This window comes from Myxine glutinosa, chromosome 2 (genome assembly GCF_964187855.1).
Source record: "Myxine glutinosa chromosome 2, kmMyxGlut1.1, whole genome shotgun sequence".
In the NCBI taxonomy this organism is placed as follows: Eukaryota; Metazoa; Chordata; class Myxini; order Myxiniformes; family Myxinidae; genus Myxine; species Myxine glutinosa.
The window spans coordinates 113,466,441-113,484,528 of record NC_136262.1 but is presented as its reverse complement, the minus strand read 5'-3'; the positions used below and the strand labels follow the sequence as shown (position 1 = coordinate 113,484,528).

Genomic DNA, 18,088 nt, shown 5'->3' with positions numbered 1-18,088 from the left:
GTCCAACCAAACTGAGCAACTGGGCAAGAAGGACCTTTGTCAGGGAGGTGAACAAGAATCCAATGACCACTCTGACAGAACTACAGAGTTCCTTGTCTGAGATGGCAGAACCTGTCGGAAGGACCTCAGTCTCTGCAGCACTTTGCAATTCTAGGCTTTATAGGAGAGTGGCCAGACATAAGCCACTGTTGAGAAAAAGGCACATGACAGCATGCCTGGAGTTTGCAAAAAGACATGTGGAAGAGACTGAAAACATGAGGCAAAATATTTTGTGGTCTGATGAGACGAAAATTGAACTCTTTGGTCTGAATGGAAAGTGCTATGTCTGGTGGAAACCAAGCACAGCTCATCACCCATCTAACACCATTGCTACCACTAGCAACGGTACCCGCCCTATGGGTGGGGCTTCAATTGGGAGGCCCAACCAAATGAAAAGGCAAAATATCAGAAATTGAAGGCTTTTTTTAAATTTTAAACGATTCATATAAACATCCGTTGAATCATATCACACGCAAATCATCAAAATCTAAACAGTACATGGCGCCAATTTTGAAAAAAGATTGAATTCTGCAAAACGGAAGCGGCCGCTACACGTCTTTCTCAGTCGGTTTGCACACGCTGCCATGTTACTTCGGAGCCACACGTTTATATAGGAAGAGTTCGTCAGGAGTCGATCTACTCTCTCCTGGTATGTAGAATAAATAGTATTTGTAGAATTTCAACAAAAGCCACTTCACTGTTCATGTCGGTAAATATTATTCCATCGTGTTTGGAAAAGCTGGAAAATTGGAAAAATTGGAAAAATTGGAAAAAAACAATATAGCCTATTTTACTCCCGGGGGTCCCAGGAATACCCACGCAAAATATCGTTACGATCGGTTGAGCCGTTTTTGCAATACCTTCGAACCGACCGACGGACATTTGGTGAATTATAGTAAGATGAAGCATGGCGGTGGCAGCATCATGCTATGGGGATGCTTTTCAGCAGCAGGGACTGGGAGACTTGTAAGGATAAAGGGAACAATGAATGGAGCCAAATACAGGCAAATCTTTGAGGAAAACCTGCTTCAGAATGCAAAAGAACTGAGACTATGGCGAAGATGTATGTTTAATAGGAACTGTACAGCCAAAGCAACACTGGAATGGCTTCAGAACAAGAACGTGAAAGTCCTTGAGTGGCCCAGCAAAAGCCCAGACTTGAAAATCCCATTGAGAATCTGTGGAAAGACATGAAGATTGCTGTTCACCGACGCTCCCCATCCAACCTGGCAGAGCTAGAGCAAGTCTGCAAGGGAGAATGGGAGAACCTCCCCAAATCCAGATGTACAAAGCTGATACAGACATACCCAAGAAGATTCGAAGCTGTATCACTGCCAAACGCACTTCTATGAAGTATTGACTCAGGGGGTTGAATACTTATATGCAAATTTGATATTTCTGTAATTCATTTCCAATATACGTATTTGTAAAAAATGGAAAAAAAAATTCCACTTTGACATTATGGGGTGTTATGTGTAGATCAGTGACAAAAAAAATCTCAATTTAATCCATTTTAAATTCAGGCTGTAACAACAAAATGTGAAAAAGTCAAGGGGTGTGAATACTTCCTGAAGGCCTCATATATAATGTTGTTTCTTCCAATAACTATCCATCACATTGTTCTATCTGTCCCATTTGTGATTTGTTTCTCTGAACCTCTGTTTCTACGAGGATTATCCATCTCATGTTTCTGAACTGACCTAATAATCCCTTTTTCCCCTTTCGCCTGCACCCCTGCCCCCCTTCATACTGTGCTGCTTCCATACAACCTTGTACTTCTGTTTCCCCTTTGCAACACTTTTGTGTCTTTTGATCTTTGGCCCCTATGTTTTCTCTTCAGTGACCCTCAATACCTGTATGAAGAGATCTATGTTTCAAGCCAATTGATGTGAATGTTTACATTAAGGAGATGTGAAAAGACCATCTTCTTTGCTATTCAATGAAGATTTTGGGGTGCATCACCTTTTCATATTGGTAGCATAGTGCCCATTCAAATTTGCCCTGAGGGCAATGCTACTGAGCCACACATCTGTGTGTGTGTGTGTGTGTGTGTGTGTGTGTGTGTGTGTGTGTGTGTGTGTGTGTGTGTGTGTGTGTGTGTGCATGTATGTATGTATGGATGGGTGGATGTATGTATGTGTGTATGTATGTATATATTGTGTGTGTGTGTGTGTGTGTGTGTGTGTGTGTGTGTCTATGTGTGTGTATGTATGTGTGTATGCATTTATGTGTGTATGTGTGGTATGTATGGATGTGTGTATGTATGTGTGTATGTTTATGTGTGTATGTGTGTGGATGTATGTACATTATGTATGTGTATGTATGCATGTATGTGTGTGCGAACTGGTATCACATGTAGACAAGATCAGGAGGAAGATAACTTCTTATTACCCTCGCCAGAGGAGAGGGTATTGCATTTTAGTCCGTTTGCTTGTCTGTTTGTCCGCACAGAATGAATATGATTTTCTCTACAACCATTCGTCCGATTGACAGGGAATTTTCACCATAGGTGCACCTCCACCTGCAGAACTTTATAATGATAATTATGACGTCAGAGTTCACATGGTACGGGCGCCATCTTTGAAAAAACGAAAAATTTTGCACCTCTATATCTCCCATAATCACATCAAAAAACGTTTTTCATGTACCGTATGTGGACATGTTAATAATATGGGAATGACACATGTTAATGATGTCATAGGTTCCTCCATTATGACATCATAATAAATCTCGGGAAAATTGGTGGAGAAAAAAAAAGAATGATGACATCATCGGCCACGTGGTTCGGCCGCCATATTTGTTTTTACACAAAAGCCTTAAAAACCACTAAAACACATCCTGGTGAGGGTTTCCAATCTCTGATTGCTCTTTCTTGTTTTCATTAGTAAGTGATCTTGTGAAACACCGAGATGACAGTTTATAGCTGGGTCGGAATTCAAACCCAGGCTAGACATCTTGGAGGTGAGTGTGTGTACATCTAGGCCATCCTGCCAACGCCCACTAAACCACAAAGGTACACAAATAATTGCATATATTCATCACAGAAGTGTACAGATCACAGTGAGGTTGACACAGGTGTGATTGTCCTTAAAAAAGCATTTTTCCCCTCGTGAATTTCCTCATCTGGAGTCACAAAAAAACAAAACAAAATGAAAAGCTGTACGGTAACGAAACTCCACCATGTCTTCATTTCCTACATCTCACTTGCCATGTGGGCCTTCATCCTCCCAACTTTTCCTTCTCCTCAATCCTCCCCTCTCCATCCTCCATCCTTCACCCCACAGCCAGTGCACGGAAATGGAAGCAGTGGGTACTGCAGCCAAGGAAGCAATGGTTCACACGAGGCTGGTGGTGGATCCTCGAGCGACAGCAGAGATGCTGCTCCCCCAACCAATGTACAGCACATCCAACTTTTTATCTTATCTTTCTCCTATCTAGTTGTGTTACATTCCTCCACTCTTTGGCTCATATGCCACGCTCAGTGATGCTGAAGGTTCAGCATGATGTTGAGTGTCGAGGTTTGTGTTTTTCTTTCCGTACGCATCTGTGCGCACAGCCGTCTCTTCACCGGACGTATCCGGACATGCACAGCCGAAAGGGAGCCGTTCCGGGCGCCAAACCCACCGCCCACAGCCGTTCCTCCACGCAAAAGACGGCAGGTATGATGAGGTTGCCCAACTCATCATGGATCCACAAACAGCACCGGCGTCCCACAAATAGATCTAGTAATACCGGGATGTCAACAGACAGATGACTAGTTTGAAGGAGTTTACTTGATTCATTAGCTTCAGTTGCTGGTTTTAATCTACACTATAAAAGGAGCCGTGTGTGTGTGTGTGTGTGTGTGTGTGTGTGTGTGTGTGTGTGTGTGTGTGTGTGTGTGTGTGTGTGTGTGTTCCACCCATTGGTTGGACAGGTCGCCTGACTCCACCCACTATTTATATTCCACAACCGCCATATTTCATACAGTCACGTGAAAAAGTAAGTACACCCCATGGAAAGTTTGGACTTTTTCAACATATTTCAACATACAGCTATTTGATCTTCATTTCAACAATATCGATAGATAAAGGTGATATAATATAACAAATATCATGAAACATTTACATTTTGTAGTCCATTGTGTAATTTAAATAAACATAAATGCAAATTTCGCATGTGGAAAAAGTAAGTACACCCTTGGCTCTAATAGGTGGTATTGCCCCCTTTGGCAGAAACAACCTCAAGTAGGTGTTTCTTATAACTGTCTACCAGTCTCTGACATCGACTGGGAGAAATTTTTGCCCACTCCTCCATGCAGAATTCTTTCAGCTGTGCGATGTTTGAAGGGTTTCTTGCATGCACAGCTCGTTTCAAATCCCCCCACAACATCTCGATGGGATTTAGATCCGGGCTTTGACTTGGCCATTCCAGAACCCTCCATTTCTTTCTTTTCAGCCATTCCTTGGTGGATTTACTGGTATGTTTTGGGTCATTGTCATGTTGCAAGGTCCACCTTCGGTTGAGCTTCAACTTTCTGACAGATGGCCTCACATTATCCTCAAGAACCCTCTGGTACAATGAAGAATTCATAGTGGATTCTATGATGGTGAGCTGCCCAGGCCCTGATGCAGCAAAGCTGCCCCAAACCATAATATTTCCACCACCATGCTTTACAGTTGGTATCAGGTTCTTGTGATCAAATGCTTTCTTTGATTTTCGCCAAACATGTCTTCTGGTACATTGGCCAAATAGCTCTGCCTTTGACTCATCTGTCCAGAGCACATTGTTCCAGAAGTGCTGGTCTTTGCCTAGGTGTTCATTGGCAAACTTTAGACTTGCCCTGATGTTCTTTCTGGACAGCAAAGGTTTCCTCCTGGCACACCTCCTATGTAGATCAAATTTGTGCAGCCTCTTTCTAATGGTAGCCTCATGCACTTTGACATCAACAGTGGCAAGAGCTACCTGTCAGTCCCGTGATGACATTCTGGGGTTCTTTGAGACTTCTTTCAGCATCTTGCGGTCTACTCTCGGGCTGAACTTTCTGGGGCGGCCTGGCCTGAACAAGTTGGCAGTTGTTTGGAATGTTCTCCACTTGTAGATGATCTTCCGGACAGTCGAATGATTTATTTCAAATTGTTTGGAGATCTTTTTAAATCCCTCCCCAGACTCGTAGGCATCTATAACCTTCTTTCTGAAGGCCTCAGAGAGCTCTTTGATCTAGGTATGGTGACGCCGCACACTTCAATAACAAAGAGCAAACCAAGCTAAATTTCTGAGGTTTAAATAAGACAGGTTCCTCGAAGATCCTCTCCAACGATGTTCTAATCATTTGCACCTGAGCTGGTGCACCTGATTCTAATTTTAGGTATTTGAAGTAGTGATAAATGTAGGGGTGTACTTACTTTTTCCACATGCGAAATTTGCATTTATGTTTATTTAAATTATACAATGGACGACAAAATGTAAATGTTTCATGATATTTGTTATTTTATATCACCTTTATCTATCAATATTGTTGAAATGAAGATCAAATAACTGTATGTTGAAATATGTTGAAAAAGTCCAAACTTTACATGGGGTGTCCTTACTTTTTCATGTGACTGTATATGGTATGAGGCTTCATAGGCCTCTTTTCTAAGGCTCGCAATTTTCTGACTCTCTCGTGGCTTTATCTTAACTCAAATTCAATATTGTACACCGCTCCTTTCCCATTCCATCTCCAGGTGCTGTATGACGTTATTGCCGGGCACCGAAGGAGGCCCGGCGATGACGCGCCCTGAAACGGAGTACTCGGTTTTCACTCTGGTTGTTTGTTTGTTTGTTTGTCCGGGCGATATCTCAGCCATCCTTTGAGATAGGAATTTGAAATTTCAGCACAATAGTGAGCAAGTACTTTGTCAAAAAACAGATTTTTTGTTTTTTGATTAATCAATTAATTGATTAGTTACTTAATTATTATCGATTAAGTACTTTCTTATCTGGGCATTATCTCGAGCACCTTTTGAGCTAGGAAGCTGATATTTGGACATGACAATGACCAAGTGATGTGGCTACAAAGGATATTTTTGATTTATTGATCAATCAATTAATCGATTAATTATTTACTGATTAATCAATTTATTTATTCAATTTTTTCGATTAATGACATATTTTATTTCTTTTCAAAAAATTACAGCTTCGGGTGAAACACTGGTGGTTTTGGTTTGCTATTATCCAATTTATTAAGGAATTATTTTACGATCGTTGTTTATTGATTTTAATTATGCAATTAATCAATCAATCATTGTACACCTCTCCCTCCCAATACTGTCTCTATGCGCTGCATGGCGGTATCGCCGGGCGCCTTGCCGTGCTTAAGGATGTTATTTATTTATTTGGCATGATGGTGGTATACTTTGAATGTATCTACACTTGTTTATTTTCTTTCTTATCTGGGCAATATCTCAGGCACCTTTTGAGCTAGAAAGCTGATATTTGGACACGACAGTGACCAAGTGATGTGGCTGTAAAATATATTTTTGATTTTTTGTTTTTTGTTTTTTGTTTTTTGTATACATAATCGAGGCTCGTGAAAAAGCTAACATTTATCACACAAACAAATCAAACAGACAAACAAACGAAGTATATAAAAAGGGGAGCGGTAGATAAGACGGGGAGGGAAGGGGAGGCACATAAACACAACATTTGAGAGCAGGGACATGGGGAATGTGTGGGAAGGAGAGGGCTTGGGGGGAGGCGGCGTGGGAAGAGGGGGGAGTGGGAGAAGTATAAACACAAGGACACCAAGGACTTCCAGGAAAGAAGTTGGTATTTCAAAAAAGTGGATTTGGGGTGAAATTAGCAGGGGTAGAAAAGATCAAGGTTTTGGATGGGGGAAGATAAGAAATGGTGGTGAACAGCTGTTTTAAAGACCTGGAGGGAGGAGTGGGATTGAAGAGAGTGAGGGAGTTTGTTCCAGAGGCGGGAGAAAAGAGGAATGAAGGAGTGAAGGTGATCAGAGAGTCTTGATTTTGGCAGTTTAACCATAAGAGGGTTGCAGGCAGATCTTGTGCGACCTGTAGGAATATTTTGGGGACAGAGCCCAGAGAGAGCTGGAGGAGCAAGGCCGGAGAGGAGTCGGTAGAAGACAGAAAGACCACCAACCTGCCTGCGGTGAGTAAGTGAAAGGCCCTCGAAGGTAGCTTCATCACGGGAGATTCCAATAATTCTGTACGCTTTGGTTTCAACAGCATGAAGACGAGCTAGGTGTGAGGCAGGAGCACCAGCCCAGAGGGGAGAGCAGCATTCCATTGAGCTGCGGATGAAAGCCTTGTATGTGGTGAGGAGCTCAGGTGTGCCAGGGAAGGATTTCGCACGACGGAGGATGCCCAGTCGGCGACTGGCTTTGGAGGCCAGATTTGAAATGTGGTTTTCCCAGGAAAGATCATGGCAGATAGTGAGACCCAAAAGCTTGAGTGACAGAAATTCTTTGAGAGGATTATTCAGAAAGTGGATAGGAGGGTTGTCCAGTTGGTCTTTTCGGAGAGACATCGTAAGAGTGTGAGATTTGTCAGGATTGAAAGACATGTTCCACTTGTTTGCCAAGTCTGTGATTTTGTCCAGGTCTGCAGAGAGTGAGGAGGCTGCAGACTGCCGATCTGAGGGATGACGAATGGAGTGGCAGAGAGTGGAGTCATCAGCAAAGAGACAGAGAGGATTTTCAAGAGAGTCGGAGAGATCATTGATGAAGACCAGAAAAAGCACAGGGCTCAGAACACTGCCTTGGGGAACTCCAGCCTGAACAGGAAGAGGAGATGAGAGAAACCCATTCAGCGCCACACGTTGGCTATGACTAGAGAGAAGTCCGCCAGCCATGCGTGGAGATTTCCATGGATACCAAAGGAGGAGAATTTGGTGACCAGAGCGGGGTGCCAGACCGTATCGAAGGCATGTGTTATGTCGAGGGAGACAGCTCTAATTTCCTGTTTGGCATTGAGGACCTCCATCCATTGTTGAGACAGCAGAAGCAGCACGTCCAGAGGAGAGTGACCTGGTCTGAAACCAAATTGATGATCAGAGATCAAGCCATTGGAGAAGCCATGTGCATCTGATACTAAGGATACTAAGGAACCACACCCCCATGTAAAGTTTAGGAGGGAAGGAGATACTAAGGAATCAGAGACATCATGAAGGAGGAAAGTTTCTGTTAAGCAGATCACGTCTGGTTTGTCAGAAGCAACCTGTATGGAGAGATGAGTTAAGTTTGAATGAAGGCCCAGGATGTTTGAGGTCCATACCGTTAATGAAGAGGATGGGGGAGCATCGGATACAGAACAGGGGGGAGGAGGGGTCGGGTAAGATGTGGAAGAGGAGGAAGAGGTAGGGAGAGCTGTTGAAGGTGTGTCAGAGATTTCAGAATAGCTCGGAGAAAGGGAAGGATGGGGCGGACAAAAGGTTTGATGGTGATTGGGTGAGGCACAATGAGGTGTTATTTGAGGAGGGGAAGAGCGAGGCAGAAGGTTGGGGGAGATGGAGGTGAGAGTTGGAAGGGGGAAGAAGCGGGGATGACACTTTGAGGAGGAGGGGTGAGAGGGGGGAAATGGAGAAGAAATGAGTTTGGGGATATTTGAAGGGGAGGGGCGAGGAGGGAGTTTATGAGGGGAGGGGTTCGGGGGGAGTTTAGGAGGGAAGGGACAAGGGGAGGGATTTGAAAGGGATGGGAGATGGGGGAGATTTGGAGGGGAGGAGTGAGGGGGGAGTCTAGGAGGGGAGGAGCGAGGGGGAGTCTAGGAGGAGAGGGGTGTGGGGGGAGTTTCGGAGGGAAGGGGCAAGGGGGGAGATTTGAAAGGGATGGGTGATGGGGAGGATTTGGAGGGGAGGGGCAAGGGGGAAGATTTGAAAGGGGTGGGTGATGGGGAAGATTTGGGGGGAAGGGGTGATGGTTAAGTTTTGGAGGGGAGGGGTGATGGGGAAGATTTTGAGGGGAGTGGTGAGATTGGATTTTAGAAAGTGTACGATTAATGGGAAACGAACATTTATTGCAAAATGAGTTTCTTGTGACCTTCGAGTTAAAAATACGTTTAAGGATGCTGGAGGGGGGGGGGGGGGGGTGGAGTGCAGGTGAGTTTAGGGAATGTAGGAAAGAGGAACTGTAAGAGATGGAATTTTTTTTTTGGGATGAATAGATTTGGTGAGCAAGTCGAAAGCAACCTTTTAAAGAAGAAGAAGAAAAAGGTGTTATAATATACGACAGAATACAGTACTTCAGGGGAAAGTTTAAACATTTTAAAGTTTAACAGTGAAAACTATCTGGGGAAATGGGGGAGAAACACGTGGTCGAAGAACGAACGAACGAATAAGAACAACGAATAAACGAATAAGAACAACGAATAAGAACAGAGAAGGAAATGTTTATTTGGTTGGTTTTTTTTCGTTGAGATTTTAAACAAGGAAGTATGGGGTGAAAAGACTGGGAAAAACAGAGAACGAAAGTAGTTGGAGCACAAATGACAGACCACTGAGAGAAAAACAAAGCCTCAAGGTAGGACACGGTACAAGGCCTCAAAAGACACGACACGAATTAACACGATTTTTTATACAGGTATGAAAGATTTACACCGAGAATTTTCCTCGGGACCCACTGTAGGTACACACACCATAAAATAAATACAGTTTTGATGAAAATACAAATGGGAACAATTACTTAACTTCGATAGCGTGGAGAGCGTGGACAGCTGCGAAAAAAACGTAACCTTGCCGGCAAGACTGGAAGCGGAAGCGGGTTAATCAATTAATTAGTTAATTTTTGATAAATTAATTTAATTAATTTTCAAAAAATTACAGCTTCAGATGAAACACTGGTGGTTGAGGTATGCTATTAACCAATTGATTAAGAAATTATTTTATGATTAGTTTTTATTGATTTTAGTTATGCATTTAATCAATAAATTGTTGTAACCTCTCTCTCCCAATACCATCTCTATGTGTGCTGCACGGCGGTGTCGCTGGGCGCCAGAGGCGCCCCGTCAATGCTGTGCTGGAGGATGTTATTTATTTATTTTGTATGGGGGCGGTGTACTTTGAATGCATCTGTACTTGTCTAATTTCATTTTTCATTGTGGCCAAGATGGTTTAAGACTCGGTTGCCAAAACCAGGAATTCAGAAGAATATTGATGTTTTAAAAGGTAAAATGCATTGTAATAGCCGTTTCTGGTTGGGCGTGGTGTGAGGAGGGGGAGAGGAGAGAGTGAGAGGGTAGAGATGGGGGAGGGGTGGAGGGGACAGAGTGAGTGGGTGTGGGGGGAGAGTGAGTGGAGGGAGGGGAAGAGGAAAGAGTGGAGAGAGAGTGGGGCTGGTGGGGGGAGGGGGAGAGGAGAGGTCTTGGAGTCACATTTTACATGACGTAGGTCTCATTCAATGATGAATATCAACAGAAAAATAATAAGTGGTGGTGCTAATTTTTCACATGTCAGAATTGCATGTGTAAGTTTACTCAGTCAAAATTGAACTGTGTGTGTGTGTGTGTGTGTGTGTGTGTGTGTGTGTGTGTGTGTGTGTGTGTGTGTGTGTGTGTGTGTGTGTGTGTGTGTGTGTGTGTGTGTGTGTGTGTGTGTGTGTGTGTGTGTGTGTGTGTGTGTGTGTGTGTGTGTGTGTGTGTGTGTGTCTGTGTGTCACTGTACGGGGGTGATGTAATCACGCTCCGGGTAATGTTCTAGTGCAATACAAAATGAAAGGCTGAATTGCAAAGAGCCGTTTGGATTAGATGCACAGGGCACACACAATTGTAGAAATTAACAGAGTATGCAAATTGTCTACTGCCCATTCTTCCAGGATGCCAAACTCATACCCAATCCAATGCATTACGTTCCTCTTCTTCCCACAGATAAACCTCGACAGGAAGTGGCGTGGAAAAAGCTGGTCAGTGGGGCTGAGAATCAAGCGAGCCACCCAGGAAAAGAGGCCAAACCCAAATCCCAGGCTTTGTCCTATCAGCAAGCCGTGTGCCTGCAAGGTATCTTACGGTAAGTGTGACACTGGAGGTATTCTTTAACCACGCACAAAATCAAACCACCTCCAAATTCATTCTAATCACACATTATAACATCACACTGTAGTAGTGATAATTGACGTAATAACGTGACAACCAAGAGTTGTGACAATATATGGTACATCCAAAATGTGTTCACATAGTATGATCAAATAATTGAAATTGTGCTTCTATTTTATTGTTCAAATCACTCACTACTACCCGTGTCTGTGTGTGTCGTTGGTTGTTAACACCAAATGCGGGTTTCAGAAGGTGGAACGGAGCCCTCCCAGATCTCAATGTATCCACCATCATGTGTGTGTACATGTACGAGTGTGTGCACGTGTATGTGTGTTTATATGGGTACGTATGCATTTGTGTGTTTGTGTGTGTGCTTGTATGCGTGTATGCGTGTGTGTTTTTTTTTGTGTGTGCCTCTATGTGTGTGTTTGTGTGTGCTTGTATGTGTGTGTTTATTTGTGTGTGCTTGTATGTGTGGTTATTTGTGTGTGCTTGTATGTGTGTGCTTGTATGTGTGTGTTTGTGTGTGCTTGTATGTGTGTGTTTATTTGTGTGTGCTTGTATGTGTGTGGTTATTTGTGTGTGCTTGTATGTGTGTGGTTATTTGTGTGTGCTTGTATGTGTGTGCCTCTATGTGTGTGTTTGTGTGTGCTTGTATGTGTGTGTTTATTTGTGTGTGCTTGTATGTGTGTGGTTATTTGTGTGTGCTTGTATGTGTGTGGTTATTTGTGTGTGCTTGTATGTGTGTGTTTATTTGTGTGTGCTTGTATGTGTGTGGTTATTTGTGTGTGCTCGTATGTGTGTGCTTGTATGTGAGTACTTGTATGTGTGTGCTTGGATGTGTGTGTTTATTTGTGTGTGCTTGTATGTGTGTGTGTTTGTATGTGTGTGTGTACTTGTATGTGTGTGCTTGTGTGTGCTTGTATGTGTGGTTGTGTTTGTGTGTGTATTTGTGTGTGTGTGTGTGTGTGTGTGTTTGTGTCTGTGTGTGCACGTGCGTGTGTGTGTTTGTGTGTGATTGTATGTGTGTGCTTGTTTGTGTGTGTTTATTTGTGTGTGCTTGTATATGTGTGTGTTTGTATGTGTGTGTGTACTTGTATGTGTGTGCTTGTGTGTGCTTGTATGTGTGGTTGTGTTTGTGTGTGTACTTGTGTGTGTGTGTGTGTTTGTGTCTGTGTGTGCATGTGCGTGTGTGTGTTTGTGTGTGCTTGTTTGTGTGTGCTTGTTTGTGTGTATGTGTGTACAACTTTTCACAATTTTTCTCAATTTTCCACATGCCCATTCTTTAAGTCCTCATTATTCATTGATCCGTTATCAGAGATTGAAAGAAACATGCATCTGTATGGTTTGGTGTCTAGCTTGTTTAAACCAGGCCAGCAGTACTTGGATTTAGCATTTGACAGAGGATGCTTTGACTAGTGCATGGAAGAGGATTTAAAACTTTCAGAGTAAAGAGGAATGTACTGAGTGAAGAATTGTCATTATTAACCTCATTTAGCATACCGGTACCGGTATGCACAATCCTGCAAAGTTCAATGAGATGAATAACCTCCACCCATTCCTTTCTCCTTGCTTTACCTTTCAAATCCAAACCCAGGTACCTAGATAGCTGCCAGTCAAAAAGCACCTCCAGCGGGAAAAGGAAATGTCACTTTTCCTCCAACACAGAATCATCACAATCCGAAGAGAATCCTTCTGCTATTACATCCCCTTCTCCCATTCCTCTTCTTCCACTTGCTACATCCGCCTCTCCCCCATCAACTTCTTCCCCATCAGCGCATGCGGGGTTATCTGTGTCTTCAGTGGCTCTTCCCACATCTACTTGCCCTTCCCCATCTCATAGCCACTCTTCATCCCAGTTCCCATCAGCCTCTCCACCTCCTCCTCCTGGTCATCTTCTGAAACCTGAAAACAATGATGGTAAGCCCTTTTCTAAAATATTGTTCCGATTGTAAATCCCAGTATAAACCAGAACATCATTCACTTTGTGTGCAGCCTGCGGCTGCTGGCTTGTATCATTGCTGGGAGTGCAGCTGTGCCACTGATGCGGTGCCCCTTGCTGGTTAGGGCAGGAATTTGGATTTTTTGTCCATGGTGCCGGCTAAGGCTCATCTCCTGTTTTTTTGAAGGACACGGTGAGATCTTTAAGGTCCACTGACTAATGCCGGCAGACAGGACGCCCGTTTAACGTCCATCCGAGGGACGGCACAAACATTGATGAATCACCCTGCCTGAGAAACACCAGGATGACAGTTGATAGCTGAGTCGGGCTTCAAACCCAGGCTAGACAGCTTAGAGACGAGTGTGATATTGTGAAAGGAAATCTCAAATCCATGCAGCATCTTTCTCACCAAAATATCTTGCATTCTAACCCCCAGCTCACCAGGCTCCTCACCAGGTGGGCAGTGTATCGGGTACCAGCCTCTGCAGTTTCTACAGTACCGTGGTGCACGTCGGAGGGCACGGTCAAAAGGAGGATGTGCATGCAGCAGGTCTCTTCACCACCTTGCACGATCCTTTCACTCATTCATTGACTCACTCAAATCACTTGTAAAGATTGTTCTCCCTGAGCACCTGTCACCTGGGTTTTCTGTGATTCTCATCTTGCAGAAATGAACATTGCAGCCAATGTAAGGGATTGCGGTGAGGGTATGCACCTGCTCTTACCCACTTTGTTGCATCTCTTACCTGGACCTACACCTGGTAAGAGGGCTTGTTTCACACTGTTCTACTTGTCCAAGTCACTGTTACATGTCGTGACGCCATTGAAGAGAGATGAGATGAACACGTGTGATATCACCTGCACACATACCTTTTGTGTTAGACAGTCCTATCCTTGTGGAGAACTTGATAGACATGAGCAGTTTTTATTATTGATTGAAGGTAATCTCCTATTCTAAGGTGGACTCCCACTCATGTGAAGGTGAAAACGGCTTGTGATGAACTTGGCGTAATAACAAAGCGTTGAGTGGTCACAGTTATTTGGACAACTGTCATCACGGGTTTTGGAAAAGGGCTTTCTGTTTACTATTTTACATGGTGTTTTTGCCTGTTGTTTACATGGAAAAGCCTGTTGTTGACTTAGCGGTTAGGGCACAGGCTTGGGATCCTCGGATCCTGAGTTCGAATCCCGGTCGATCGCTAAATTAACGCCAGGGGGGTTGACTCAGCCTGTCATCCTTCCGAGGTCCGGAAATTGAGTACCATCTTGCTGGGATGAATGATCCCGGTGTGTACCCCGGTTTAGAATAGGTACACCGTATCCCTGCGCATCGTAAGAGGCGACTAAGGGTTGGCGTCAGGAAGGGCATCCGGCCATAAAAACATTGCCTCAAACAAGGAACCATGATTGTCATGGGGTCCGCAAGGCTAACCCCCCGCTCTGGCGGGGAAAATGGCCTTAAAACGATCATTCATTCATTAATTCATGGAGTAGACCGTTAGTTTGCATGTTAGGTTGTAACTTTTCCCTTCCTGTTGCAGGTACCCCAAACACAAATGACAAAGATGCAAAGTTCACTGAAGGCAACCAGCCTGTTTCGACATCTGGCGCCATTGGTCCAGATGGACGAGGCAACGGCGGTGGCAGAGGCCAGTTGACCTCGGCATTGCTGTCGGCTCACACACTGCGTGAAGAGAAGGCCTACTTGAAGGGACTGCTGCTGCAGCCACCATGGCAGCCTTCTGCCACTTGGATTCAGTCAAGTAAGGAAGGAAGTCCCCTCTCCCCCAACACCAACCCTAAGACAACAAGTGCTTCTGATATTTAAGCTGAAAGTTGGGACTATTTTGATTAATTCTTATATGGTTATCATGAGGTAACATGCATCACCTTGTATCCGGCGACATGTAAATTTCATGGTCATAAAGAACTTGTTAAAGTAGCCACATTTCTCCGTCTGTCCATCCCTTTGTCTGTCACGAACTTTTCATTGAGCTATCATTACGGAGTTACATCTAGCGCTAGGCTAGGCCTCTACAGAGGCGTACGTCATTCCCCGCATCCAGCACTCAATCCATCCCGTCGCTTTGCTGATGGCAGTTTAACTCCATAACCCAGATATCTGACTCTATCTGACATCCGTAGGCGACGGGCTGAATACCAGACGCTAGACGTTCGGATGACGGATTTAGTAACACTAGGGCATGCCCGTACTATATATATGCCCGTACTATATATCTATCTAAAATTATATCCCCCCCCCCTCTATTTACATGAAATGGTTTGGTTCATTCGCAACGCCAAAGCGAACGGCGAACGGCTTGCGAGTACAGTGACAATCCCCCCCCTCTATTTACATGAATGGTTTGGTCCATTCGCAACGACCACAGAACCCCCCCCTCATGCAATGGTTTGGTCCAAAGCGAACGGCTTCCGGAGTTTGGTAAAGCAATCGCCATCGCGTGCACAAACGCGCAGGAAAGCGAATGAATCGCAAATTCGTTTTTATTAGTGATACGAATTGAATTGGGAGAAATTGGGAGATGAATGAATTGGGAGAAATAATGCGCATAAGAAATCGAATTACGTACCGTAATGGCGGTCAGCTCGTAACGCGCTCAGCTCCGCTCGTCTCACATCGGCCACGCCTACGCAACAAAGCGTTCTGTGATTGGATGCCGGAAAGCGTGCTGCCGGACAGTCGTCACTGTCCGGAAGTTCGCAAATCGCAGTTAGGATGAATCGTTTTAATTTAATCGCAGTTTGAATTCGTTTTAAAACATAGTTTAACGGCAACATAGTTTTCCAACGTGAAATAAATGAATACGCTGTCAAATGTGCCGTCCGAGGCAGAGTCTGATCGCCACGTTCGGCACACGTGATAGCTCGCTGCTCTCTGATTGGTTGAAGCGTTTTTTGGACATAGCTCGGTAAGTAATTGTCCGATTAATATGAAACCTTGAAAAGGCACATCCTCGGGTCCCCAGCAATATACCTGGCAAGTTTCAAGTATATCGGACCCGTGGTTGTCGAGAAACAGCGGTCACAGACAAACACACAGACACACAGACACACAGACACACAGACACACAGACAGACACACAGAGATTGCTGGAATTATAGATAGATGGCGCTGTAGTAAGACGTCATTACGTCATGGTCATTACGGCGTTACATCTATTGTTAGGCTCGGCCTTTACGGTGGTGTATTATTCATGACTCGATGAGAGTAGCATCTTACAACTTGAAAAAAAACTTTGATTTTCTGTTGTCCAATAATACAAATGGTACCATTGGAAAAAAAAAAAAAAGGTACCATTGGCAAGTTAATAATTAATCAATTTACTTGGAAAAAAACTTCGTTTGTTTCACTCACCTCTTTTAAAAGCCCGTGTTTCAGGGATTGAGGAAGAAGAAGCCGGACCTCGAGCTTTAATATAGCTGTTCCAAAGGTAACCTTTATTATTGTCACGCAACCGCGATTAATACCACAGTTGCGGATGGCCAATTGCGAGGCTTTAACTCCCGAGGCGAGAACTCAATGCGGATGCGGATTCCAAATCCAACACTTAAAGTTAAACGCGCGGAATGGCGGACATAGCAAAGCTCTGCCCCGCCGCCTTATCTACTAAAATCAAACACCCAGGAAACTGCGTTCAGATATATACAGAAAATAATACAAGGATTTATTAATGAAAAGTAAAGACAGTGAAAAAGCCCGCGCCGGTAATCTATCTATAATTCCAGTAATCTCTGTATGTGTGTTTGTTTGTTTGTTTGTTTGTTTGTCTGTGACCGCTGTTTCTCGACAACCACGGGTCCGATATACTTTAAACTTGCCAGGTATATTGCTGGGGACCCGAGGATGTGCCTTTTCAAGGTTTCATATTAATCGGACAATTACTTACCGAGCTATGTCCAAAAAACGATTCAACCAATCAGAGAGCAGCGAGCTATCGCGTGTGCCGAACGTGGCGAACACACTCTGCCTCGGACGGCACATTTGAGAGCGTATTCATTTATTTCACGTTGGAAAACTATGTTGCCGTTAAACTATGTTTTAAAACTAATTAAAACTACTATCTATAATTCCACGGGTCCGATAAAAAACACCGTACTCGCAAGCCGTTCGCTTTGGACCAAACCATTTCATGTAAATAGAGGGGGGGGATTGTCACCACTCGCAAGCCGTTCACTTTGGACCAAACCATTTCATGTAAATAGAGGGGGGGGGATATAATTTTAGATATATATATAGTACGGGCATGCCCTAGTACTAATAACTCTAATAAGCCTAAATTGGGATCCCACACACAACAGATATCAAACACGATATGAGGGAGATTAATACGAAAATAACACGTCTTGTCATGTAAAGTGTAGTAAACGCGGAGATCGGGCTTATCTGGCTCCTTTCGTCTTCAGTGTAACACGGCCCCGCGGCCCTCTCCGTCCGCCTCCAAGCGCCACCAGGCCTCGTCGGTTCAACGGCACACCCACACCACGAGCTCCCTTGCTCCAACGGTCCAACGCAGGGCTGCACAAAGCAAACGAACTCCACTTGACCAGGGACAGGAAGGACTCCTTTGAACTCCACTCGACTCGACTCTCTGCGGGAGTGCTGGCAGCCAAGTGCCAACTGTTCAGTGCCGACTGCTGAGTGCCAACTGCTGAGTGCCAACTGCCAACGAACTGCCGACTGCTGAGTGCCAACTGCCAACGAACTGCCCTAAAATGGCGTCCGACCGTCGATAATATCTCTCGCCGATGAGGTCACATTGGCGCACTCCTCAGCCAATAATAGCCTCCCAACTCGCCGGCTCGCCCAGGTCACGCCCTCTGCGGCATCGCTCCACTCTCCCGTCCCCGACCCCGCGGTCCTTGTGTTATAACACGTGCCAGGCGAGGTTTGTAGGCCTTGGAGGTGTAAACGGTGGCGGCCAATTGTGGCGGTGTTTTTTGGCCTGGTTTCCTGTCCATTTGTTCCGAAGTCATTGTCAGGGAAAGGAATTATTTAATGTTGCGCTAAGGACCTAACTAATGTTTATGTGGTTTGCAGTGCCATAATGGACAAAGGTTTGACTACTAGGTGAGACTC

The 18,088-nt window shown here is 44.4% G+C and overlaps 1 protein-coding gene across 6 annotated transcripts in view; it reads left to right on the top strand.

Moving 5' to 3' along the window:
* LOC137421400 (period circadian protein homolog 2) overlaps positions 1 to 18,088 on the top strand; it is a 144,047-nt gene that overhangs the window by 61,753 nt on the left and 64,206 nt on the right. For all 6 annotated transcript variants that reach the window (XM_068107424.2, XM_068107425.2, XM_068107423.2 and 3 more), the window contains exons 13-19: positions 3,324 to 3,434; positions 3,596 to 3,698; positions 10,884 to 11,022; positions 12,646 to 12,968; positions 13,427 to 13,540; positions 13,659 to 13,751; positions 14,532 to 14,753. In XM_068107424.2, coding sequence (XP_067963525.2) covers positions 3,324 to 3,434; positions 3,596 to 3,698; positions 10,884 to 11,022; positions 12,646 to 12,968; positions 13,427 to 13,540; positions 13,659 to 13,751; positions 14,532 to 14,753 — 1,105 coding nt within the window. The remainder of the gene's footprint in view (positions 1 to 3,323; positions 3,435 to 3,595; positions 3,699 to 10,883; positions 11,023 to 12,645; positions 12,969 to 13,426; positions 13,541 to 13,658; positions 13,752 to 14,531; positions 14,754 to 18,088) is intronic.